Genomic DNA, 25,466 nt, shown 5'->3' with positions numbered 1-25,466 from the left:
TTTTTCCTTCTCATCCTACTGATGCACCTCCCTAATTATTTTAATCTGTTCTTGTGCCACCTGGGATTTAATTCTCCTTCCCATCATGCCATGAATTCTCTTCCTACTTTTCCTATTCACCTCCCACCTTCCAGGTAACCATCAAATACTTCACAAAAGTACAATACAAATACATAAAACAAATACTTTTTTTCTTAGTACCACCTGGCTCTATGATTCCATGTCTGAATTGTATTTTCTGTTTACCTTATCAAAACCCTGAGGTAGGGACTATCTTGTTCTCTATTTTATCCAATCCTAATAGAGTTGTGCAAATAATTATAATCTAATCATTAACACCAAGAACTGGAAGGGTGGGGGCTGGTTTTATATTTAAACACTGTTTCTATTGCTAGAAGCCTGCCCTATAACTTACAGTAAAAATGTAGTCAGCTTTGTCTTCTTAGATTCAAAGTCCTCTCTAACTCATGTGATTGGTCCATAATCTAATCTTGGATTATTTCCTTCAGATCACTATTCTACTTCAGCATGAAGAGAAAGATGTGTTATTATTTCCTGGCTTCTTCTCCTAGTAGCATCTAGTTTAGTAGAAATGTTACACCTACTGACAAAAGAATAGAATATATCACAAAGAAAGTGGAAGGAGCTTTAGAGATGCTAGTATTTTTTTTTTTTAGGTTTTGTTTGCAAGGCAAATGGGGTTAAGTGGCTTGCCCAAGGCCACACAGCTAAGTACTAGGTAATTATTAAGTGTCTGAGACCAGATTTGAACCCAGGTACTCCTGACTCCAAGGCCGGTGTTTTATCCACTACGCCACCTAGCCACCCCGATGCTAGTATTTTCAATTAAAGTAGTGCAATTGCAAATATGTGGAAACAGTTCTAGTCTGTAGTTTTTTCCTAAAGTTTTCTCATAGGAGTATTGTTTCCATTGATAAATCGTTCCAGCTGTTCCTATGTAAGCTAGAACCCTTGGGATGGCATTCAAAATGATCCTTTTCTTACCCCCAAATATTTTTTCACTTATCTCTTTTAATACCTCCTCTTCCCCTAATGGAATGAGCTCCTCTTCTACTAATATCATTCCTCAAAAATCTTAACCAGAAACTTGAAGCAGGTTTACTATTGTTTTAAAGTGGGGGAGAGAAAGACAGAAAAACACACATCATAGTGGAATAGAAAGAACTGGTTTTGGGTATACGCTCCATTAATTACCATCTATGAAACTGTAAAGTCACTTTTCATCTCTGTGCCTGAATTTCCTCATCCATAAAATAAAGGGATAGAACTAGATGATTTCTCTTTTTCACTCAAAGGGATTATGATTCTATAATTCTATCTGATTATTAATTAATCTGATATTAAGGAATTTTTAGGGAACATGGTACCATAGTTTTATTCAATTAATTTATTTTTGAAGCATTTAATGTGTTAGAATAGAGGAGGGATGAAATTCTATGAGATGAACTAGAAATATAATACAAAAAAGTTAGCCTTCCCAGTCTATAATTTGTTTCTACTTTTAATAACAAAGTTAGCAAATCAGACAAAACTAAAGAAAATTGTGGTATCAGAAATTCTCCTTTAAGATATATTCCTTACCTCTTTAAGAATATATTCTTTACCTTTTTAAGAATATATTCCTTACCTCTTTAAGAAGCTGGTCTCCTGACAGGGTTTCCTGCTCCTCCAAAGCACCATCACCTTTTCCAGGATTTTCTGCTACATTCTCAGTCACAGAAGATACAATCTGTGGCCTCTCAGAAGAAGATAATATATGAATTCAAGGGCTCTCTGAAGAAACATTCAGTTTGGAGTAACTTTTTTAAGAATCAGTATCTAAAAGATTTTTCAGCATTCAGTTCTGCTGCCTATTATTCTCATATTTGCAACACTGACTAACCAATCAATCAAATTTGGCTGATACAAAAGTTTTGAAAACCAGAGTTCAGAAACTGAAGAGAACAAAGTACCTTTTCCTATAATCCATGCCAATCACCTCTACATATGATAAATAAGAAAGAAGAGAAGGAATCGAAATTGTTCCACTACACAAATGACATGGATAGGAGCCATTTGATCTAATACAAATCAGAACAGGCATTTATAAAAACAAAATTCATTCAAAACTGATTTAACAAAGAAATATACTTGTGGGGGCAAAGTCTTTCATCACTTTCTTTTACCATTAAAAAAAAGACTGCAAAAAACATATGATGCCTCTTAAATCATTTTTTAAAAAATCCCTACATTTTAAAATGTAGATAAGTCCTTCAGTTTGATATCCCTCAAATCCTTAGAAAAGGAAAATGAATTTGCAACATTTAACTTACTTTAGTTCTATTTTAAATATTTCCAGGATCTATTGTTTTATTACCCTGGATATTCCATTAACTGATGTGTTCATAAACCCCTTGACTACTTGGTACATTACCTTTGAGAGTTGCTAGGCTATATACACCATTATTATTAGCTTCTTCATTCCACTATCAATAGCCCTTACTTTTGAAACCTTTTCCAATTGGTAGAATTTGTCAACATTTGCATATGTCAATGGTATAACCTTGAAGAATTTGCTGAGGCCCCCTCCCTATCACTATGAGGCTCCACTATAAGACATTGGAGGAAGATTTCAATCTATCCCAGAGAAAATGAGTTGGCTTGTATAGGTCTATCTAAAAGAAACATGGACATACATAGTCATCACCGGTTTATAGTTGGAGAGCTGCAAAGTTCATCTAGTTCAACTCACTCATTTCACTGATTAGGAAATTGAAACCAAAGGAAGTCAAGTAAATCACTCAAGGTCACTCAGGTGGAAGAGTTGGCATTTGTAGTCTGCTTTCTCTGACTATATATCCAATACTTATTACAATGTGCCCTCATTACCATTTCTTTAGCTAGTTAAAAGCATTCCCTGGGGTTTACAGCGTTTTAAAAAAAAGTAAATAAGATGTATAGGGTTACTGAGTTGCTCCACATGAAACTAAATGTTATATAGTAATACATATTATATATTACATATTACTATTAAATATTATATATTTTTCCTTGTTAAGGAAAAAGAACAATATTTTTTTCTATCAATCACAGAAACCTAGGTTTGGAAAGGCCCTCAGAGGCAATCTAGTCCAATCCATACCTAAACAAGAATCTCTCTCCATGGGCATCTAAGTGGCACAATGGATACAAACAAAAAACAAAAACAACAAAAAAGAATCCCTTTATAGCACATCCCCAATGCACAGTCACCCAGTTGTGTTATTTTTTTAGATGTTCTGGTGAGGGGTAGGCTCCTGAGAGAGCCCATACCACTTCTAGATAGATCTAATTAATAGAGTGTAAGTTTTTTTCTTAAATTAAACCTGAATCTGCCCCTCGACAATATTTATCCATTGTTTCTGGATAACCTTTCCAGTACCTTAAGAAAGTTATCCAGATTTCTTCCCACTCTCTTCTCTAGACTAACTTCAGTTCCTAAATCAGGATATTTTTCCTGAATTCAATTGCATACTATTTTTTGTTTTTTAGGGTTTTTGCAAGGTAATGGAGTTAAGTGGCTTGTCCAAGGCCACACAGCTAGGTAATTATTAAGTGTCTGGGCCTGGTTTTGAACTCAGGTATTCCTAACTCCAGGGCCAGTGCTCTATCCACTGAACCACCTAGCCACCCCCGTGTTTTGTTTTTTTAAACAGTCTTTTTTTCTTTCTTTGCCTTTAGCATTTTTTCATGCTATTGTTGTTCAGTCGTGTCTGACTGTTTATGACCCTATTTGGGTAGTCTTTGGCAAAGACATAGGAGTGGTTTGCCATTTCCTTCTCCAGATGATTTCACAGATGAGAAACTGAGGCAAACAGGGTTAAGCCTAGGGGTCACACAGCTAGTCTCTGAGGTCAGATCTGAACTCACCCTACCATCTAAATGCCTTTCCATAGAAATGTAGTGACCTGCTGCATTTCATTACTATTCATAACAGTCTTTTATTCTCCAAAGGATTTGGGGTGGAGGAGTGGAAGTAAATTAAGTTGAAAATTTCTCATTGCATATGATAAACCAATAAGAGAAAAATGCTCATTTCAGTCCTCTTACTTTCCACTGACTTGGAAAAGGTAAGATCAAAAAAGTATATTTGATGGTAGGAGGAAAGGGAAGCATTCAGTTTGTCTCCCTAGAGATGTCAGTGGTATTAAAAAAATTTTCATTTTGACAAAAATGTAAAATAATTATTAAACTTTAGCTCTTACCATGTGATGGATTTTAAAAACAAACCCAAATGCCTTCTTATCTAAGACTGCCCATTTTCTTCTCCTAAGATAAGTATATTTAATATTAAAAAGAAAAAAGTTCTGTGAAAGAAGCTCTATCAAATCAACATGTTCTGAAATTTGTAAAATGAGGGGATTTTGTTAAATGATCTCCCACCTCTAAATCCTATGATTCTATGACTATGGAGTAGAGAAAAGAATAGGGAAGGAAATTAAGGAAACTGATAGCTGTTCCTATTCTGTAACTATTATAGCAGAAAAAGCACTTAAGGGGCAGCTAGGTGGCACAGTGGATAGAGCACCAGCCCTGGAGTCAGGAAGACCTGAATTCAAATCCAGGCTCAGCTCTGTGTGACCTTGAGCAAGTCACTTAACCCCACTGCCTTGCCAAAAAAAAGAAAAAGTACTATAAAAGAAATAATACTTGTACTATTTGACTTGCATTGTTAAGAAAATTCTTTGTATTCTTTAAGACAGTAAAGAAATATGAGTTATTATATAATAAAACTTCCAAGTCTTTAAAAGGTTGTATCTTCTAAAGTGTTTGTTATATTCAATAACCTAAAAATTTTAAATTATTAAAAAGTCTTTAAGAATAATAGCAGCTATACATCATTTTCAAGATTTTGCAAAGCACTTACAAAATTATCTTCTTTCATCTTCACAACAACTGGGAAATATGTGCTAATTCTATCTCCATTTTACAAAAGAGGAAACTGAGGCACAGAGATTAAGTGATTTGCCTAGGGTTCCACAGCAGTAAGGGGCTGGATTTTAACTCACATCCTTCCTGATTCAAGGTCCAATACTCTATCCATTGTGTTGCCACCTTGCTGTTCATAATTAGCATTCTAAATTCTGGAAAAGAGAGGACTTTTCCCTTAGAGAGTGCTAGAAAGAGAAGAAATTACACATAGGTGTAAGAGGAAAAAATTCCCAACCTACTTGAATAACTTGGTTGTGTGAAAGAAACATAGGACTTGGATTCAGAAAATGGGACTTTAAACTATGACCCTATAGTTGTGTCACACTGAGCAAGTCATTTTACCTCTAAAGCCTCAGTTCTGAAAACAGTTTAGTAGGGATAATAAACTTGCACTTCCCTCAATCACAGGGTTATTATATAAGCTATGTAAATATATAAATACTCATTTATTGTAATTATAATTTATATTTATATATCATTTGAAGGTATCAAGGTACTTTATAGATATTATCAAACTCCAAATGAGGTCATGAAAAGCAGGACATGATTCAAATGACTGAATAACAAACAATCAGATGATAATTCATGGTAGACTAAGTCTTTCTGAGACTTCCTTGTTCATATCTTTAGATGATGGGCAGGGAGATTACAATAACACAGTATTGTGAACTAGGATGCCTGGCTATACAAACTGTGGTCTATGGGCTTTTAGTGAAACAGCAAAGAATACTCACATGTCCTCAGCCCCTCTCTACACCTATCCTCCCTGCTATCTATCTGTGATGTAGGAAATCTAAGTCAGTAATAGTGAGGAAGAAGGAACAGAGAAGAAACAAATTGAGAAACATCTATCTTAAGGGTAAGAGTAATAATATTTTCACAAAATTTGAATATCCCTTAAGAAAGATGCCTTTGTTAAGATGTCTATTCAAAAACAAAACTCAAACATTTTTATATAAATGTAGTTTGAGACTTCTATTCTATTTTATTCAAGCTGACATTTATATTTTTCAAATCCTTTCATGGTCTGGCTCCAGCCTAACCTCCTCTTCATGTGCTTTAAGTTCTGGACAAACTGATCAATTTGCTGTTCCAAAGAGACTATATGTCCTATCTTCTCTCTCTCTCTGCCTTTGAACAAGCTAGTTCCCAGACCTGGAAAGGCACTTCCTCCACTTCGAATTCTTAGTTCCCTTCAAAGCTCTGTCTAAATGCTGTTTCTTAACAGGGTCTTTCCAGATCATCACTCACTCCAGGCACTACACTGCCTATCCCAATTACCTTTGGTTTTACTGTGATATAATTTAAATGTTATGTGCCATTTTCCCTGGTTGAATATAAGCTTCTTGAGGGGTAGGTCTGTTTTGTTTGACTTTGTAACCAACACAATCTTGGGTACACAGTATGCGATGATGATCATAAACTTAATTGTTTCTCATTACAACCCTATGATATAAGGACTTATTGTAGCCCCATATTATAGTCAAGCAAACTGAGACTCAGAGATACCAGGTGACATGCACACAGTCATAAAGCCAATATGATTCTAAGATGGGACTTGAACCCAAGTATTACTGATTCTGAGTCTAGCACTCTCTCCAATACAACAAGCTGCCTCTCATCTGAAACTATGCTAAAACGTCCAGTGAGTCTGATTTCTTTAATAAAGTTTAATGAGAAAACTAGAAGCTTAAAAATAGGTAACACAACCTACAAAACAAAATTCAGGACAGATGAACTAAGTAGGACAGAACGGCCCCTATTCCTTGTTCTTACTTCTCTTTTCCTGAGGGCTCCTACTCTCTTCCTCACTTTTAGTCCTAAAGCAAGAAGGAGTTCTGGGATCTGTTTATCTCAAAGAGCTGCTCTTCCTACCTGCCAAGTGAGGATGAAGACTCCTGATCAGAGGCAGTCATCACTGGGGAAGCAATATTACTGGTTCTGTGGTCTGGATCCTCATTTTCTAAGCAGGCAAAGAAACAAAAGAAAATAATTGAATATTCAACAGAAGATAGTCAGGAAGCACCATGATAATTATCTAACAGATTTGCTGGGGGGGGGGGGGGTGGTTAACAAGTTCTCTTTTTCCTCAAGATATTCAAAGCAAGGATATTTTACCTTGGAAGGATAAACACATAAAATTTTCAAGTTATTCAAATCCAATCGTTCTAAAATAAAAACACATTTGGGTGACAAGAACTACTATCTAACTCAGGCATACTATAAATCAAGAATGAACTATTACTGGAAAGCAAGGAAATTCCAAATATGTATAATACAAGACCAGCCAAAGAAAGGGTAGAATATGGATAAAATAGACTAATGGTTCAGAAAATCCTCTTTGAATCTAATAATTATAATTCTATGACACTAGATTGTATTCATTCATTTATTCAAACTATTCATTGACTGAATATGACTAAGCACTTGGAAAACAGAGAAAAGAAATATTAAGACTCATATCCCTCACCTTCAAGGAAAATTCTAACATATCTATAAGTTACTGAAATTCATTTTTTACCACTAAAAAAAATCTGTCTAATCGTAGTCTTCTTGCATCTTTATTGTTCTTCATCCATGATTTCCTCAAAATCAGCAATTCTTCAATCATTCCTTCAGGTTTTTTCCAATACTTAGACTTGCTTAGTCATCATCTTGCTTTGAATATTATCTATAATTTTATAAAGGCTATTTCTTTATACAGAAAAATCATTTTAAAAGTGGAGGGGATCAGCAATAAAAGATAATACAAAATCAGCTATCCCAAGGATATGACTTTTTTTGAATTAAAGTTAAGTGACTTATCCAAGGTCATACAGCTGGCAAGTGTCACATGTCTAGGCCTGATCTGAATGTAGGTTGTCCTGACTTCAGGGCTGGTGCCCAGACCACCACCAAATTCCCACCACCACCCAAAGATACACACACACACACACACACACACACACACACACACACACACACACTAGGTTTTTTGCAAGACAAAGTTAAGTGGCTTGCCCAGGCCACACAAGCAGAATTTGAACTCAAGTACTCCTGACTCCAGGACGGTGCTCTATCCACTGAACCACCCAGCCATCCCCTCCGCTGCGCCACCTAGCCGCCCCCCAAAGATATTTTGAAAGTGGATTAAGTACTGATCTTTAGAACATAAAAATGTATCTAAGAAAGAAATATTTAAGAAAAGGTCATTTTCTAGTGAGTCAAAAGACAGAATACTTATAAGGATATCATCATCATGATCTTCACTGTATCATTACATACTAATATGTACATAAATATTTTTAGAATTAGGAATAAAATATTTCTGAAAAACTGATAAAATGGCTACAAATAATTTTTAAGTTAAAAAGAATTCTCTTGATTATTTTTAAACTAAGTGATATGAGTAGGAACTATGAATAATATTACTAATTAGATTCAGAAGAGCAGTAAATGATGAAAGTAGATTAGAAGAGATATAGTTCTATATTCAGAAATATAAGAAGGGAGGAAAAATGCAGTCCTGCTATAAAGAAGGAGACAATTATATGACTCCAGATTTTTTAAATGGTTGATTTTAGGAAATTAAAAAATCAAAGAAGAAAAAGCAAGATGTACTGATAAAAGTATACCATAGCTGATAAAAGCACTAAAATTTGTGAAGCAAACTTCTGTTCAGATTTGAGACTGGTTAGGTTCAAGTCTGGCCAGATGACCTCTGCAATACCGTCCAACTCAGAAGTCTTTGAAATTCGGCAAACATGATATAGAGGAATGGAAGCCAAATAGGATATGGGAGGAAGGGAAAAAAAAGTCCAAGATTAAATGCACAATTTATGATTCATAAAACAAAACTGAGCATAGTCAAGTAAGAAAAGTTAAATTTTAAAAAGCCCAAAGTTAAATCTAATACAACTTTTAAAATCAGAGTTCTTTTTTCCAGACAATCTATTAGAAGCCTTAAGATTTTCTTATATTGCTGTAGATTTCTATTTAGTTTATACCCCATACTTTCTCAAAAAAAAGGGGGGGGGACAAGAAAGCTAATTATTTTACTATTAGAGATCAAGATTTTTCAGAAGATTTCCCACAGAACTCCATAATGCTAGAAAATGACATCTGCACTCTTGGATTATCCCATCTTTTTAGATTTGGAGGACTCGGTAATATTAGTTAGGTTTACAGATGGGAAATATTTACGCAAAATATCGTCAAAATCTATTTTACAACTAAGTCTTAAGAGCAATCTTTCAAAACTCCTGAGTAGGACATCTAAGATAGCTAGGTTTCAGATTCCTGGTCTGGGATCCTTGATACTAATATTATAAAATTACAGAAGTTTTAGGCTTGAAAGAGGCATGAGAAACCATCTGATGTTATGTTATAGGTGGAGAAACTAGAGGCTGAGAGAAATGAAATGAAATGCCCAATATCATAATGCTAGTTAGAATGAAAATTCCCAGGTCTTCTCTATCTTCCAGTGTTTCTTTTCACTGAGACAGCTTCTAGGCCATCACCAATTATCTTGACTTCTGAGTTGCCACTGGACTCCAATGATTCTGGAGGAGAGTTGAGTGCACTTTGTGCAGTTCTTCCCTGCTTAAATCCATGAATTGCTCAAGTCAATACATCATCTAATGATGTCATTAGTCTTTTTTTGAGATCAAAGGGGGGGGCGGCTAGGTGGCCCAGTGGATAAAGCACCAGCACCGGCCCTGGAGTCAGGAGTACCTGGGTTCAAATCTGGTCTCAAACACTTAATAATTACCTAGCTGTGTGGCCTTGGGCAAGCCACTTAACCCCATTTCCCTTGCAAAAACCTAAAAAAAAAAAATTAAAAAAAGATCAAAGGGGGAACAACAATATCACTGAGACAATGATCACATTACTGCCCTGGCAAGTAAAAATGTTAATCAATAAGTACTTAAGTGCTTGCTATTTATGAGATACTGTGCAAAACAACCAAAACAAGTCCTAGGTAAAGCTGATTTCAGCCAGGCCTAATCTGTTTTCTCCCCCCCAAATTCCCTGGTACTCATTTTACATAATTATTTACACACACACACACACACACACACACACACACACACACAAATGTATAGCTTGTCTCCCCTGTTAAGAGTAATTTTGTCATTGTATCTCATTGCTCAACATATATTAAGTGTTTATTAAATGTTCATTGATGGATGAAAAACTGTATCATGTAAGACAAAACTATAGCAGGAAATTAGAAGACAAAAGAAATATTGCTTGTATACCAACTGCATACTGTATTATTTCAGAACCATGAATGACTGTATCAATTCTATTCTAAATCAATTCTAAGAGTTTTAAGTGTTCATATTAAGTACAAAACAGACAACTATCAAAGTGTCAGTGTGCTCTACTGCAGAATTTCTTCCCTAGGTGTCTATAAAGATCCCCTAAATTAAGACAAATGATGCAACACTTGAACCAAGTATTTTACTTTCTGAAAAGCAACTTGCTCTTTTGGGAACTGAAGAACTCATATGCCTCCAAGCAGATGAGGTTATTAAAAAACAATCATATTAAATACAAGTACATTTTGATAACTGAAGTAGCTCCTAGTTGGGTTTCTTACCAAGCCTTTAGTTAATAATAAACATGCAACTCTCTAAAAGGTATGCTTCAAGCAGTTTTAAAAGTGAACCAGTTATCTGGAATGGTTTTAAGTACACTGAAAACTGAATTCCTTTGCTAAAAACAGCTATACACACATACATACACACACACACACACACACACACACACACATATATACATACATATGTTTAAAATAGTTTTTTATTATATAAATAATATTAGCGTGTGTTCAGTCAGGGGAAAGGGGGAAGGAAAGGAGAAAATTCAAAATCTTACAAAAATGATTGCTGAAAACTACCTTTACATATAGTTTGGAAAATTAAAAAAAATAAAATACATAGATATAGTAAATAGATAAACTATATATATATATTTATAATATATATATATATTTATGTACAGAGAGAGAGAGAGAGAGAGAGATGTTATACACACACACACACACACATTATTTCTTACTGCTTATTCTCCTTTGGGACAGTAAAATAGAATTTTTACTAAGTCTCATTCTTTTAGGGTTGTTGCTCATGTGTTGTTATTCTCTAAGGAAAGATGAAAGGAGAATTTGACTAGATGAGTTCCTCTTATACTTATGACTACCATAGTGTGACAGAGCTAAGTCCAGTATCCCAGCATATCCTACAACATGCTTTCATCCTAACCCGAAGCACATCCTTGGATATTCCGATTGCAATCCTTCTATTCAACTAGAAATCTTTTTTTTTAAGGTTTTTGCAAGGCAAATGGGGTTAAGTGGCTTGCCCAAGGCCACACAGCTAGGTAGTTATTAAGTGTTTGAGACCAGATTTGAACCCAGGTAATCCTGACTCCAGGGCAGGTGCTTTATCCACTGTGCCACCTAGCTGCCCCCCAACTGGAAATCTTTCAGAAATTTACTCTTTATAGGTATGGCTGTGAAAAGCTTAGTCATACAGATGCCATCTGTTTATCTTGAACATTAAAAGGGTTAAATAAGGGACAAGTTAGTTATTCAAATCAAAGGCATCAGCATGTTCCCAATAAGCCAGGCTCAAAATCTCGGAATGATCTTTGACTCACCACTTTCTTTATGTTCTCAAATCTTAAATTAAATCAAAATTTTTATATTTATCCCTCCATTTCATAAAAAAATTTATCCCAAATTAACAAAAAATGAAAATGAAAAAATTTTTGTGAAACCAAAATTACTTACAACTTTTTTTTTAAAAAGTGAGTATAACATGTTACTTGAATTTCAAAACTCTTCTCAATATCATCTCTAAACTTCCTTCTGTTTTGTACATGTTTAAAAAATGCTTTGAATAACCTGCTTTTGCTTTGGCAACTACTGCTAGTTCCCTTCGCTCCCCCATATAAACCCCCCATAAATGAAGAATGGAAAATTACAATCTTTATAATAAATAAGCATAATTAAGAAACATAAATCCACAAATGTGCCATTTCCACAAAATGTTTCTCTCATTCTGCACTTCAAGTCTATTATTCCTTTATTGGAAGATAGGTGGGTAAATATGCTACATCATTAATACAATGAATTGGTTAGTTCCAAATGGATTTCCAAAATGACTAGTCATAGCTCTACTAGCTATGATTGATGTGTTTATTTTCCCCAAGGGCAACTAGATGGCACAGTGAATAGAACACCAATCCTGGAGTCAGGAAAATATGAGTTTAAACCTGGTCTCAAGGTAGTGTAATATTGGGCAAGTCATTTAAAACTATTTGCCTCAGTTTGCTCAGTTGCAAAAAGAGCTAGAGAAGGAAAGAGCAAAGCTCACCATAGCTTTACCAAGAAAACCTCAAGTGGGTTTATGAAGGCACAAGTGAAAATGACAACATATCTTTCCCAAGTTATAGTTTCCCAAGCCCCTCCAACGTGCCATTTTTCCAATTTTTGTCTTCTTTGCCAATCTATTGGGAACCTCAAAACTGCTTTAAGTTTTACTTCTCTAATTGTTAGTACTTTTGGAGCATTTTTTATGTAGCTGTTGATAGCTTGAATTTCTTCCTTTAAAAATTACTTGTTGGTATCTCTTGACCATTTATCAACTGGAAAATGGTTTTTGTATTTATAAATTCTAATCAGTTATTTATGTTATCTTGGTCATCAACATTTATCAAAAAAACTTGCTACAAATATTTTCCTGACTTAACCACTTTGTATATTCATTAATTTTTTTGTATAAAAACTTTTCAATGTTATGTTATCAAAATTATCCATTTTACCTTCTATATGATTCTTTAATCCTTGTTTAGTCATGAATTCTTTCGGTATCCAAAGTTGCAAAAGGTTATTTCCTCCTTTTTCCTCTAATGTTTAAATGAGTTGACCTTTGCCATCAAGGTCATGTATTCATTTGCAGTTCAAAGGGGTAAATGAATGCTGGTCTAAACCTAATTTCTGCCAGATCTCTTTCCAGTTATTCCAGCAATTGTTAAGAGTCATTACCCCAGTTTTTGCCATCTTTTGTCTGAATATTACCAGGTTCATTTGCTTCTCTGTCTTGTGTACCTAATCTGTGGTGCTTCCTATACTTTAGTCATTATCAAATAGTTTTGATGATTTCTATGCTTTGTAGTTATCTGAGAACTAGTACTACTGGATATTGATTCTCTCTTAATTTTTTTTCATTCTCTGTCTTTGAGAAGCTTGTTACTTTGTTATAGAAAATATACCTGCAAATCCAGATACTTTTTTCCCGTAGATCTCAAAGTAATTTTTCTAAAGTCCAATATGTAATTGGGTAAGTAAATTAATTTAGGTGGTACTGTCATTTTTATTATATACAGTCTAACCTGAGTAATCACTCTTTATTTCCACCATCACCATTAGGTCTTCACCACAAAAGCCTTCTAAGTCAAGCTGACTTCAGTCTTGTTAGTTCTAGTTCATTTTGCACATCCTTTGTCATACCGGCTTTCACATAACATTTTCATCATTAAGAGACAGAGTTGAAAGAGTTTCAGGTTAGGGGTCAGGAGAGCTAAAATCAGCTAGTTAAATACCTCATTTTACAGATCAAGAAAATGAGGTCAAGAGCTGTTAAATCACTTTTCCATGATCACGTGGGTAATAAAATAAGAAAGTCAGAATTTGAATCCAGATACCCTGAATCCAAATTCGGTTTTCTTTCCTCTGTACCATGTTGTTTCATATCAACCAGATGTGTAATGGTGAACAAGTTATTTAAATCTAGCAAAGGGTCTCAATTTCCTCAACTATAAATTAAGGAGTTAGAACTGAGTGATTTTTAAGGTTTCTTTCCTGTTCTAAAAATGTTTCATGAAATTTCTTGTTTCCTTTTATTTAAACCCTATCTATCCTACAAGATTCAGTTCAAGGTCCATCTTAAATACTGAAGCATATTGAAAACCTTAACTATATAATCCCCCATAGTGTTTGTTTTAGTTTCAAATATATTCATTTTGTCTCTCCAAATAAATTATAAGTTCCTTGGGGGAAGGGATTATATACTGTTTCCAAATTCTCTCACTTCATTAACATAATAATGAACATGTATTTGTTGACTAACCATTATTATAAATTATCCCATCATACTTCAATGGCTATGTGATTTCATTTACATATACATAAGTATAATATACATATACATATATTTGTATAGACACATATATTTACACACATATTCTCATTCTCTCTCTCTCTCTCTCTCTTTCTCTCTCTCCCCTTCCAAAGACACAATTGAGAGATGGGTTTCAAAAAGCTGTTTCTGGCTCTAATACTATGTGACCATGGTTAAGTCTTTTAACCTTTCCCAGTCTCAGATTCCTTAACTGTAAAACAAGTATAATTCTATTTGTAGTGCCTTTCCCTACAGTATTGAAATGAAGATGAAATAAGATAATAAATGTAGGCACTATAGAAATGCCAGTTAGCATCATTAACCCAAACCAAAAATGGCTGTCAATATCATGCTATTCTTGTCCATGTCTTCCTCCTCTACAAGGGTCCTACCCAACATGGTAGGGACCTTCATCTCCTTAACTCCAAACCAAGAAATATATTATCTGCTTGGTAAACAAAGCCAACTCTGTATTGCACTCATTTCTTGAATCTCTTGCCCCTAAATTATATTGCTAATTGTGGCGTGCCAAATTTCAGCTTTGGATCATTCCCATTATCCACAGCCTTTGTTCCTAAACATAAATTGCTGAATGAAGGTGAGAAAATCATGCAACCATTCTGATTGGGTTCAATAATGGGGGAGGTAGGAGGAAATGGGAATGTGTTTCAAAGGGGGCGTAGATACACTCCCTAGAGTATTCCCTGTAGCGAGCAGCCTGGGAAAAATCTGAGAAAGGAAGATCCAGCCGGAAGCCAAGTTAAACTATTCAGAGGCAAATGCTAAGGCATTTTAAGCTTCCACCAAAAAGCCATGGGAAAAAATTGCAAGGTTCTTTTCCCTCACCCTTTGGGGAAATGGGGGAGGGGGGGTGTAATAGAGGAAACAAATGGGAATCTCTAGGGATACCTAGCTCTAGCCAAAGGGAAATTATGTAACATTTATAAATGATATCGTGGGTCTTCCAGGTGGCCAAATTGGTAGCCTTTTGTAGTATTGACAGTTTCGATATGACAGACTATTTCAAACCTTAATGTCAAAAAATAGATTAATACTTATCTTGATAAAACACTTATTTTATTTCCTGAAAATTGGCACAATGATCCCACCTTTTTTAGGGGAGTGGGAAGGGTGATGAGGAAAAAGAGGGTAGTATTTGGAATCTTCTCTGATAAATCAGGAGCCAGGGAAGAGTCCATGAGCTAGGGCAAGGTCATAGGAGCAGAGGCAAGCAGGGAAGGGAGTAGCTACTGGCCGGGGGTCCAAGGACAAGAGCTGGAGGGCTGCGGTTGGGAGGGTGGGGTGTGTGAAGGGCAGCTGGACGCTGGCCTGACGGGGGGAGGGGGAGGAGGAGGAGGGGAGAGAGAACCCCAGATGTAGATGCAGGACTACGGTGTTAAATGTATAGATGCCCCAAAATGACCCCCGGAAGACCTGGATTCTCTGGCCTCGGACGTTATGGAGAGCAGACCTGGGCAAGTCATGTAAATTTTCGGTCTGTGAAGATGCAGAGGTTGGAGCCCATGCCCCGCCTGCTCTGATGGGTTTTCATTTCTGTGCCCCGGGGTCCCCGGTCGGTGCAGCAAGGCCTACGGCTACTCGGATTGTTACTCTAAGTGCAGAAATCCAAAATGTAACGGATCACAAAAAACCCATCCCGGACCTGGCCCGGCGGGGGCCACCGCAGGGGAGGCCCGGGGCAGGGCCGGAGGGGCGGTGGGCACCCCGAGGTCAGGGGTCACCGCGGAGGCGCGGCCCGGGGGGGGCCGGGGGGCCGCCGCGCCCGCGGCTGCATGTGATCAGTGCCCAGCGGGGGAGGGCGAGGGGAGCCGCGGGGGGCTCGGCTTTCCGGGCACGTACCTGCGGCGGGGGCCGGACAGTCCCCGGCTCCGGCTCCGGCTTGCACCCCCAGGCCGGCGGTGAGCGGCGACTCCGACATCTGGGGCGCGGCGCGGCCCGGCGCAGCCCAGCCCGGCCCGGCCCGGCCCGGCCCAGCGCTCCGCGGCAGCCGCCAGCTAGCGAGCCTGCGGGAGAACGAACTTGCTCCGGAAACAGCCGAAGCCCGAGACCCGCGACCCGGGGAAGGAGCCGAGAGCCGAGGGAGCCGCACCGGAAGGAGCCTCCTCGGGGAGTCGCCCTCCCCCAGAAAGGTTCCGCCTCAGGCAGGACCCAAGTGCCCCGGTTCTGGCTGGTCGGGGGCGCGGGGGGAGAGGCCGGTCACGGGGGTAACGGGACCAGGAGGATAGCGGGGGCCCCTTTTGGAGACCCTCCTTTTAGGTCATGGCCAGAAAGAGCGAGGGGCGGCCGGGGGAGGACTGGGCCGGGGCACCTCCGGAAGTCGTGGTCTCCATAGAGACGCTCCCGGAAGTGGCGGTTGCCACGGAAGCCGGGAGCGTCCTCTGACCGGCGCAACAATGGCCGAGTTACTGGAGGATCACTCCTCCAAGCCTGGGGAGGATGGCCTCCCGGAGACCCCCGACGCGGAGAAAAAAATGGAGCCGGAGCCGCCGCCGGAGAGCACCGAGGCTGGGACAAAGACTCCTCCGGACGCCGAAGCCAGGGCCCGAAAGGCGCGGAGGTTCTCGGAGACCACAGGGTCGGAGACCGTCTCGGACTTCACGGAGTCTTCCACCTCCGAGGACACGGAGTCGGAAACTTCCACCGAGGAGGAGATTGAACAGATGGAGCCCGGGCCGCCCGAGGCGACTCGGACCGAAAGCGCGAGGGAGGTGGAGGCCCCGGAAAAGACGGAGTCGGGGGTTTCGGTGTGGGACTTCAGACCGGGCAGGCCTGAGGGCTCCGAGGATGAGGTCCTCACCAAGACCGAGTCGGAGGCGACGGAGACCGAGGCGGAGACCTCCGAGATGGAGCTCCTGAAGATCCTGCGGTCCCAGTTCTCTCGGGGAGGTAAGTTTGGGGAAGAGCCTAGACTTATCAGGAAAGACACAAAATTGAGAAGATTTAAAAAATCCGTTGAACACCCCTTGAAGGAGAGAGATTTCAAGGCTTTGCTAGGTGCCGCCGATAAGGATGGGCGATTGTCCTCAACAGATAGTGTGTTCGACTCTTCCAAATTCCCTAGCTTTCAGAAAGTACCCAGGAGGGCCAGAACCAAGCCCCCCCAAAAGCATGTAGGCTTGACTGATAAGAAAGGAGCTGGTATTAGGAAATCTAAAAAGGGCGCTATGGAAACCAAAGAAGAGCAAGCTGAGACTGAAGTCAGTCAAGAATCTGAGATCCAAGAAGAAGCAAAAAAAGCTGAAATTGAGAAGCCACCTTTTTACCTCAGTTGGAGCCCAGAAGATGTTGCAGAGTGGTTTGGCCAACTAGGGTTTCCCCAATACAAGGTAATAGCTCCCATCTCTAGGTAGCTGTCTGTGGTTTACAAAACACTGTTCTTTCCCAACTCCCATTTTATAAATGAAGGCTGAAGAAGTGATTTACTTAATTGACAGGAGGGACTAGTAGGTGGAGTCAGGACTCAAATCAGGTCTTCTAACTAGAAGTCTTAATAGACTTTCTTTTACAGCTTCTTTCTTTGTCCCACTCAATTCCCCTGCATTTCACTCAGTTCTTCAGAAGAAGTAGAGAAAGGAATAAATATTTGCTGAATTGAATAGAAAGAGCAAGAATCTGGGATTAAGAAAGTTGGCTTCTAAATCTGATGCTGTCACTGATTGAAAAAAAGCATTTGAACATTTCTGAGTTTGCTCATCTCTAAATTGGGAATAAATTCTACTTGTATACCCCATTAGGGATATAAAAGTATTTAAGAATATATATGTGTAGGGGCAGCTAGGTGATGCAGTGGATAGAGCACTGGCCCTGGAGTCACGAGTTACCTGAGTTCAAATCCAGCCTCAGACACTTAATAATAACCTAGCTGTGTGGCCTTGGGCAAGCCATTTAACCCCATTGCCTTGCAAAAAAAAAAAAAAACAACCTAAAAAAAGGGAACAGGGGTGAAATCACTGTAGAAACAAAAAGAGTTACCAGCAATCACAAATTTTAGCTTATCCTTTTAAACTAGAAGAGCCAGAAAAACAGACCTAAGAATATAGTATATGCTGTCATAATCTAGCTAAATATGGAAACTTAGCACTGGGTGAGGAATTTTCTGGGCCACTGCAACACAAACACCATCTCCTGAACTATAAAGGGACAAATAAACCTTTGCTATTTTGAAGTATTTATTATATACCCCAATTAGAGAGTTTTTCACCTTTATTAAGCAGACATTCATTAGGCATCTACTTACATATTACAAGCTGTGGATATACATACAAAAATAAAACTGCTTCTGTCTTCCAGGACTTTACATTTTATTGGAAGCAGGTCCTCATAGAAGTAAACATAAGGCATGCAAAATACATAGAAGGGTCATCTAGGTCAGGAGGACCCAAGTTCAAATCCAGTCTCAGAGACTTGATATTTATTAGCAGTGTAACCTTGGGCAAGTCACTTAAGCCTATTGTCTCACAAAAACTTTAAAAACATAAAGTATATAGAAGGTAATGAGAATTGTGGAGATGAACTAGCAACTGGAGTTGCTCTCCACATGATAGGTCTCATGAAGGTTATTCAAATTGGACTATGCCATTCCTGCCAAATTGGTTATTTGCTGCACTGTACATTACATCCCATCTTCTCACTAGATGTCTTTGTAAAAGTTTGGAATTCACTCCCTTCTCAGGATCCTTGATGGTTTAGCTCAAGTTTCTGGAATAAGAGGTCAGACAATTTACATAATAATTCTTAGGAACTCCTCCCCTACAATTTAGTGAATTCATTTTAAGGATTCTATCTCTAGTTCTGTAGAATGTTTTTGACATGAGATCTTCAATACTTTTTCATGTTATTATGACAGTCCTATGACCAGACTTAGAATACTCCAATTATAGGTTCCCTTAATATATGTCAGCAGCCAAATGTGTCATCATGTCATTGTAATTTGAGTCAGCAATTCTGACAGATGATAAAGTGTGAGAGGGTGCTGGGAGGAATCTTCTTATTGGAAGAGGATTATTAGAAGATTTTCCATAATAGGGTACCACAAGGCCAAATTACTCTTAATTACTTCCTAATAATTATAATCCCTTGTTGCACCATCAACCTGCAGTTAGATTCTTACAGATACCTTCACAATTTGTAATTAATATTTGGGGTCTACTATAACTATAGTCAAATTTCTAAAAGTTTTCAAATGCTAATGGCCTTAAAGTCAATTGTCACTGAAACATGAATCATTTTTGTTAATTATTTCCATAGAGATACTAATTTAAAATTTTAAAAAAGGTTTAGTTTACATTTTACTATTTGATTCAAACTTCTTAAATTCACATATGAAAAGCATTTCTTGACTCAGGTCTTGACCTTGATTTTACAGAAACTGGAAATTTCCTCGGAGTTCAGAATGCCTTTTAAATAAAAATCAAAATGATGGTTTTTAGCAAACATTAGATTTCCTTATAGGGCAGCACTTATCCTTAGGGTAACTCTTATTTTGCTATATGCAAAATAACAAATTCTCTTTTATAAAGGTAAAAATTATGACAACAGAAAGAAGTAAACAGATCAAACCATGTTGCTCTAAGACAAAAAGAGAGCTAGAAATGGGTATTGAGCAAATTAGTTCTGTGATAATACCAAAAAAATAGGATGGGGGGGGCTACAAGTTCTTCATAAAAGAAGAGTCAAGAGGAAAAAAATCTTAAGTTTCTAAGAGGATAGTGAATGAATGAAATGAAGCAATTATTAAGTTTTTGTAAACTATAGGACAACCAGATGATGCAGTGGATAGAGCACTAGGCTTGAAACCAGAAAGACTTGGCTTCATGAATTCAAATGTGGCCTCATACACTTAATAGCTGATCAAGTCACTTCATTCTGTTTGCCTCAGTTCCTCAACCAAAATGAATAGGAGAAGGGAATGACAAAGCACTCCAATATCTCTATCAAGAAAACCACAAATTAAGTCGATAGAGAATCAGACACAGGGGCGGCTAGAATAGAGCACCAGCCCTGGAGTCAGGAGGACCTGAGTTCAAATATGGCCTCAGACACTTAACTATGTGGCCTTGGGTAAGCCACTTAACCCCACTGCCTTGTAAAACAACCTAAAAAAAAGAAACACAGCTAAAAAAATTATTAACAAAGCACGGTGCCAAATGCTAGGGCTACAAATAGAAAAATGAATCCAGAATCCACAAGAATATTTGCCTCTGAGTGGTTCTTAGCACAATAATTGTACCAAATTGTTTGGGAGAAATTGGATTCAGATAGGAGTTTACCACAGAGTAAGGAGAGTATTAGAATTAGGCATTGGAGTATTGAAAGACAGAGGGCTATAAAATGGGTCTGATTATTCATGGGAGAAGAAAGGGAAAAAGAGCAGGTCTCAAAAAACATTTAGACTTGTTATAGACCTTGGAACAACAAATAATCCTCGATTCCTTTTTCTCTGTTATTCAAGCTAGCCAAGAGTCCATTTAAACCTCCTTCAGTTTATCAAAATTAACATTAATTTGAGATTTCTCTTTCAATTTAAACACTAATTGTGGAATAAAGAAGTATTGATTGATTGTAGCATGAAAGGAGAATGAACCTGCATTATTTAAAGGAAAATTTGACTTTTCATTAACTAAGGTGATAAACCTGGCTTAAAAAAATAAAGGAAACAGTTATAGTTTTTTTTTAAAAAAAGCTTACTTTTCGGGGTGGCTAGGTGGTATAGTGGATAAAGCACCAGCCCTGGAGTCAGGAGTACCTGAGTTCAAATCCGGTCTCAGACACTTAATAATTACCTAGCTGTGTGGCCTTGGGCAAGCCACTTAACCCCATTTGCCTTGCAAAAACCTAAAAAAAAAAGCTTACTTTTCTAAGTATAGGATTAGAAACAATCATGATTTCTATTTCTTTCTTTTGCTGCCTGCATCTTTTTTTTTAGGGTTTTTTTTTTTTTGCAAGGCAAATGGGGTTAAGTGGCTTGCCCAAGGCCATACAGCTAGGTAATTATTAAGTGTCTGAGACCGGATTTGAACCCAGGTACTCCAAGGCCGGTGCTTTATCCACTAGGCCACCTAGCCGCTCCATGCTCCCTGCATCTTACAAGTATCATTCTTGTTATACTGACAGGAATGTTTTACAGAAAATTTCATCAATGGCCGGAAACTCATACACGTTAACTGTTCAAACCTTCCTCAGATGGGCATAACAGATTTTGAAGACATGAAGGTGAGCAATATTTACAAACTTAGAGCAGAATAACTTACTTTAGTATGTCTGAAAATAATTGACTATCTTTCCTTTAAAACTGGTTCCTTCTTCCTGACTTTTCCTTATTTCTCTTAATCAGATACCATCAGGCTCCCAAATCTTTCAAGCTAAAAGTCTTGGTCATCTTTGAATCTTTCCTCTACCCTGCTTCCCATATATTTTATACTCTATCCTTTTCTATTTTTAACTCTTATCACTATAATTCAGACCCTTAACATCTCATGCCAGGATTATTTCCTAACTTCTTAAGTGGTTTTCCTACTTCCACTCACTTCCTTCTTTCAGTCTATCCTACAAACTACTGCCATGCTATCCTAAAACACTCTATGCTCCTCTCCTCCCTTCCTGCTTTCCATAGCTCCCATAATGAAGTCTCAGCTCAGTTCATAGGCTCTGCATAAGCAGACCCCAACTTGCCTTTCCCAAGTAATCATAGAATTAAAAAGTTGAAAGAAACCTCAGAAGTCACCTAGTGCAGTCTATACTTTTAAGTATATTAACCTCTCTCACAAACAGATCTTTTATATTTCTACTCTGCCTTTGTTTTATACTCCCCTCCTCACCTAGACTGACTTCTCTACTCCTTTCCACCTGTGTGAATTCTCTCGGTCCAAACTCAATTCCAGTGAAGCCTTTCCTCACAATCCCAACTCATATAATCATCATCTCCTTTGAACATACATAGTACTACCATGTAGCTTATAGTCATTTGACCCTTAAGAATGTGGCGTCTTGTGCTAGTAGATACTTCTTTATGTAAATTTATTCATCTTCTCTCCCCAGCTAGATTATAAGCAACAGGTAGCCTTGTCAGTACCTTGGTTAGGGTTCTGTTTCTAATGTGTACTTAAATATTTTAATTTGTTTTCAGGAAGAAAATCAAAAGTCAGCTACATGTTTCATTAACTTTATTCTAAGTGGGATCAAATGCTTATAGAAGTAACAGATAACCCCAGAATATAAACAAAGAGTGGGAGAACAACAGAGGGAAAAGCAGGGAGAACTAGAAAAGAGATCTATTTGGTAGGAGTAAGCTAGGTGGTACTATACATAGTGCTGATCATGGAGTCTGGAAGACCTGAGTTCAAATTCAGTTTCATTTGCTGTGTGATTGTGGGTAAATCACTAATCCTTACTTAATCTCCATTTGCCAACATGTAAAATGAGGGTAATATCTACTTTACAGGATTGTTGTGTAGACAAAATGAGATAATGCATGTACAGTACCCTGCAAACTTTTAAAGGCCATATAACTAGGGATTAGCACATAGATTACCTCAGGTGACTCTTGGATCTGCTCTGGCAATAAGACTCTGGTCTGAATGATATTTCTGAGATAGTAAGGGAATGGCACCTAGTAATAGCCAAGCTCAATCATTGATATTTGAATCTACTTTTAAGCCCACATAAACAACTTGTCCTATTGGAAATGGAATTGTTGAGCAAATATCATCCAGTCACAAAATATAGTCTTCACATGTACATCTTGATTTTTCTTCTAGCAGGATGACCCTTGAGAAAAATTACAATTACTTTAATTCCTCCCAAACTGAAGTTTTCAGGTTTTGGGAGTTTTGTGTGGGGTGTTTTTTTTTTTTTAGGTTTTTAAATTTTGTTTTCCAGTTATATGCAATAGTAATATGTACCTCTCATTTTTTGTAAGATTTTGAATTTTAGTTTTCTTCCCTCCTGCCCTCACAGAAGGCTTTCTGATAGTCTCTGCATTGTTTCCATGCTATTCATTGCTGTAAATTGAATGTTATAAGAGTAAACATAAACCCCCCTCCCCCCCAAGAAGATGAGAAACTTCAAGAATAGAGAGAAAAAAAAATGTACTTCAGTCTGTGTTCAGATCCCAATGGCTCTCTGTCTCTGGGGTGAGTTGCTTTATCATAAGTCCACCAGAGAAGTTGCTTCAATATTTTCCCCACAGTTGCTATTACTAGCTGTACCTCCACTCTATTTCTTCCCACTCTCATTCTGTTCTCTCTCTCCTTTCATCCTGGCCTTGTCCAAAAGTGTGTTGAATCTGAGTATCTTGTCCCTCAGTCTTCCCTCTCTTCTATCACCTATTCCCCCCTTTCCTCTCCCCATTCCCCCTTATCCTGTCCCTCATTTTTCTCTAGGATAAGATAGATTTCTATACCCTATTGTGTATGTTATTTCCTCTCTGAGCCATTTCTGATGAGAATGAAGGCTCACTCATTCCCCCTTGCCTTTCCCCTTTCCACTCCATTGAAAAAGCTTTTTCTGGGGGGTGGCTAGGTGGCGCAGTGGATAAAGCAGCAGCCCTGGAGTCAGGAGTACCTGGGTTCAAATCTGGTCTCAGACACTTAATAATTACCTAGCTGTGTGGCCTTGGTTAAGCCACTTAACTCCATTTGCCTTCCAAAAACCTTTTTTTTGCAAAAAGCTTTTTCTTGACTCTTATGTGAAATTTCTTAGCTTCTTCATCTCCTTTCCCTTCCTCCCAGTACTTTCCTTTATCACCCATTGACTCCATCTGTTTACTATACCATTATATTCCACTCCTTTTTATGTCCTGTCTATATATGCTCCTTCTAACAGCTCTTATAAATGAGAAAGTTCATATGAGTTATCAATATCTTCTTCCCGTGCAGGAATACAAACAGTTCAATATCATTAAGTTCCTCATAGTTAGTCCTTCTCTTCCACTCCCTCTATGGTTCACCAGAGTCCTGTACTTGGAGATCAAACTTTCTATTCCGCTCTGGTTGTTTTCAGTAGGAAAGTTTGAAAGTCCCCTGTTTCATTGAAAGTCCATCTTTTCCCCTGAAAGAGGATGTTCAGTTTTGCTGGGTAGTTGATTCTTGGTTGTAAACCAAGATCTTTTGCTTTCCAGAATATCATTCCAATACTTACAAGCCCTTAATGTAGATGCTGCCAGATCCTGTGTAATCCTGACTATGGAGCCTCGGTAGTTGTTTGTTTCTGGCAGCTTTTAGAATTTTCTCTTTGATTTGGGAATTTTGGAATTTGACTATAATATTCCTGGAAGTTTTTCTTTCGGGATCTCTTTCAGGAGGTGACCAGTGAATTCTCTCAATTTCTATTTTGCTGTATTATTTCTTGAAAAATGAAGTCTAGGCTCTTCTCCTATTGTGGCTTTCAGATAGCCCAAAAACTTTTAAACTATTTCTTCTGGATCTATTTTTGAGGTTGGTTGGTTTTCAATGAGATATTTCAGATTTTCTGGCTTTTTTGGAAGAGTTTTTTTCTTTCTGATTTCTTGCAAAGTCATCAGCTTCCTTTAGTTCTTTTCTGCATTTGAAGGAGTTATTTTCTTCAGAGACCTTTTTTAATCTCCTTTTTCAGCTGACCAATTCTGTTTTTTAAGGCATTCTTCTCATTTGCCTTTCATTTTGCTTTTTCCATTAGGCCTAAACTGATTTTTAACATATTATTTTCTAAAGTATTTTTTGTATATCTTTCACCAAGCTCTTGATTTGATTTTCATGATTTTTCTACAATCAATCTCATTTCTCCTCCCAATTTTTCCTCCATTTCCCTTAATTGCTTTTAAAAGCCCTTTTTGAGCTCATGCATAGTCTGAGCCCAATTTCTATTTCTCTTGAAGGTTTTGGATATGGAAGCTTTGATTTTGTCACCATCTGAGTCTGTGTTTTGATCTCCCATGGGACTAAAGTAATTCTTTATGGTCAGATTCTTTTCTGCTGTTTACTCATTTCCTCAGCCCAAAACAGCACTTCCAAGGCTTTAGGGTTTTCTTGGGGGGGGGGGGACACCCCACTGGGACCTTTATTCCTCTAAGGTCTTATGCTCTCTTGCCTGTGCTTTGATATGTAGATGATCCCTGTACGTCCCTCTGCCCTGGAGCTATAAGGAGGATCCTGCTATGTTAGTATGGATGCCTAAACTGCAACCTGGATCTGAATATAGGCAAAGGCCATGGCTTTTTTTCCCAACCCCCAGTCCTGGTGAAACACACCTTTCCCATGGAACTTCTAAGTTATCTTGAATTGGGAAAATGTATCACTCAGTCTTTCTGTAGGTTCTGCCCCACTAAAT

General features: G+C 38.0%; 2 protein-coding genes across 6 annotated transcripts in view; one reads left to right on the top strand and one right to left on the bottom strand.

Moving 5' to 3' along the window:
- TMED8 (transmembrane p24 trafficking protein family member 8) overlaps positions 1 to 16,468 on the bottom strand; it is a 21,414-nt gene extending 4,946 nt beyond the window's left edge. The window contains exons 1-4 of one of the 3 annotated variants that reach the window (XM_074235644.1): positions 16,002 to 16,063; positions 15,613 to 15,753; positions 6,847 to 6,934; positions 1,649 to 1,757 (exon numbers count right to left, since the gene is read on the bottom strand). In XM_074235644.1, the coding sequence (XP_074091745.1) occupies positions 1,649 to 1,757; positions 6,847 to 6,934; positions 15,613 to 15,625 (210 nt within the window). In that variant the 5' untranslated portion in view covers positions 15,626 to 15,753; positions 16,002 to 16,063. Of the gene's footprint in view, positions 1 to 1,648; positions 1,758 to 6,846; positions 6,935 to 15,575; positions 15,754 to 16,001 lie in introns of all 3 variants that reach the window. The other 2 variants (XM_074235645.1, XM_074235643.1) reach the window with 2 other exon arrangements.
- The window catches only part of SAMD15 (sterile alpha motif domain containing 15), a 23,234-nt gene continuing 13,723 nt past the window's right edge, over positions 15,956 to 25,466 (top strand). Inside the window, exons 1-2 of one of the 3 annotated variants that reach the window (XM_074235638.1) lie at positions 15,958 to 17,488; positions 21,276 to 21,374. In XM_074235638.1, coding sequence (XP_074091739.1) covers positions 16,556 to 17,488; positions 21,276 to 21,374 — 1,032 coding nt within the window. In that variant the 5' untranslated portion in view covers positions 15,958 to 16,555. Of the gene's footprint in view, positions 17,489 to 21,275; positions 21,375 to 25,466 lie in introns of all 3 variants that reach the window. The other 2 variants (XM_074235639.1, XM_074235640.1) reach the window with 2 other exon arrangements.

The sequence above is a fragment of the Macrotis lagotis genome, chromosome 4 (assembly GCF_037893015.1).
Source record: "Macrotis lagotis isolate mMagLag1 chromosome 4, bilby.v1.9.chrom.fasta, whole genome shotgun sequence".
Lineage (NCBI taxonomy): Eukaryota > Metazoa > Chordata > Mammalia > Peramelemorphia > Peramelidae > Macrotis > Macrotis lagotis.
The sequence above is the reverse complement of the archived record's forward strand: the minus strand, read 5'-3'. Positions and strand labels throughout refer to the sequence as shown.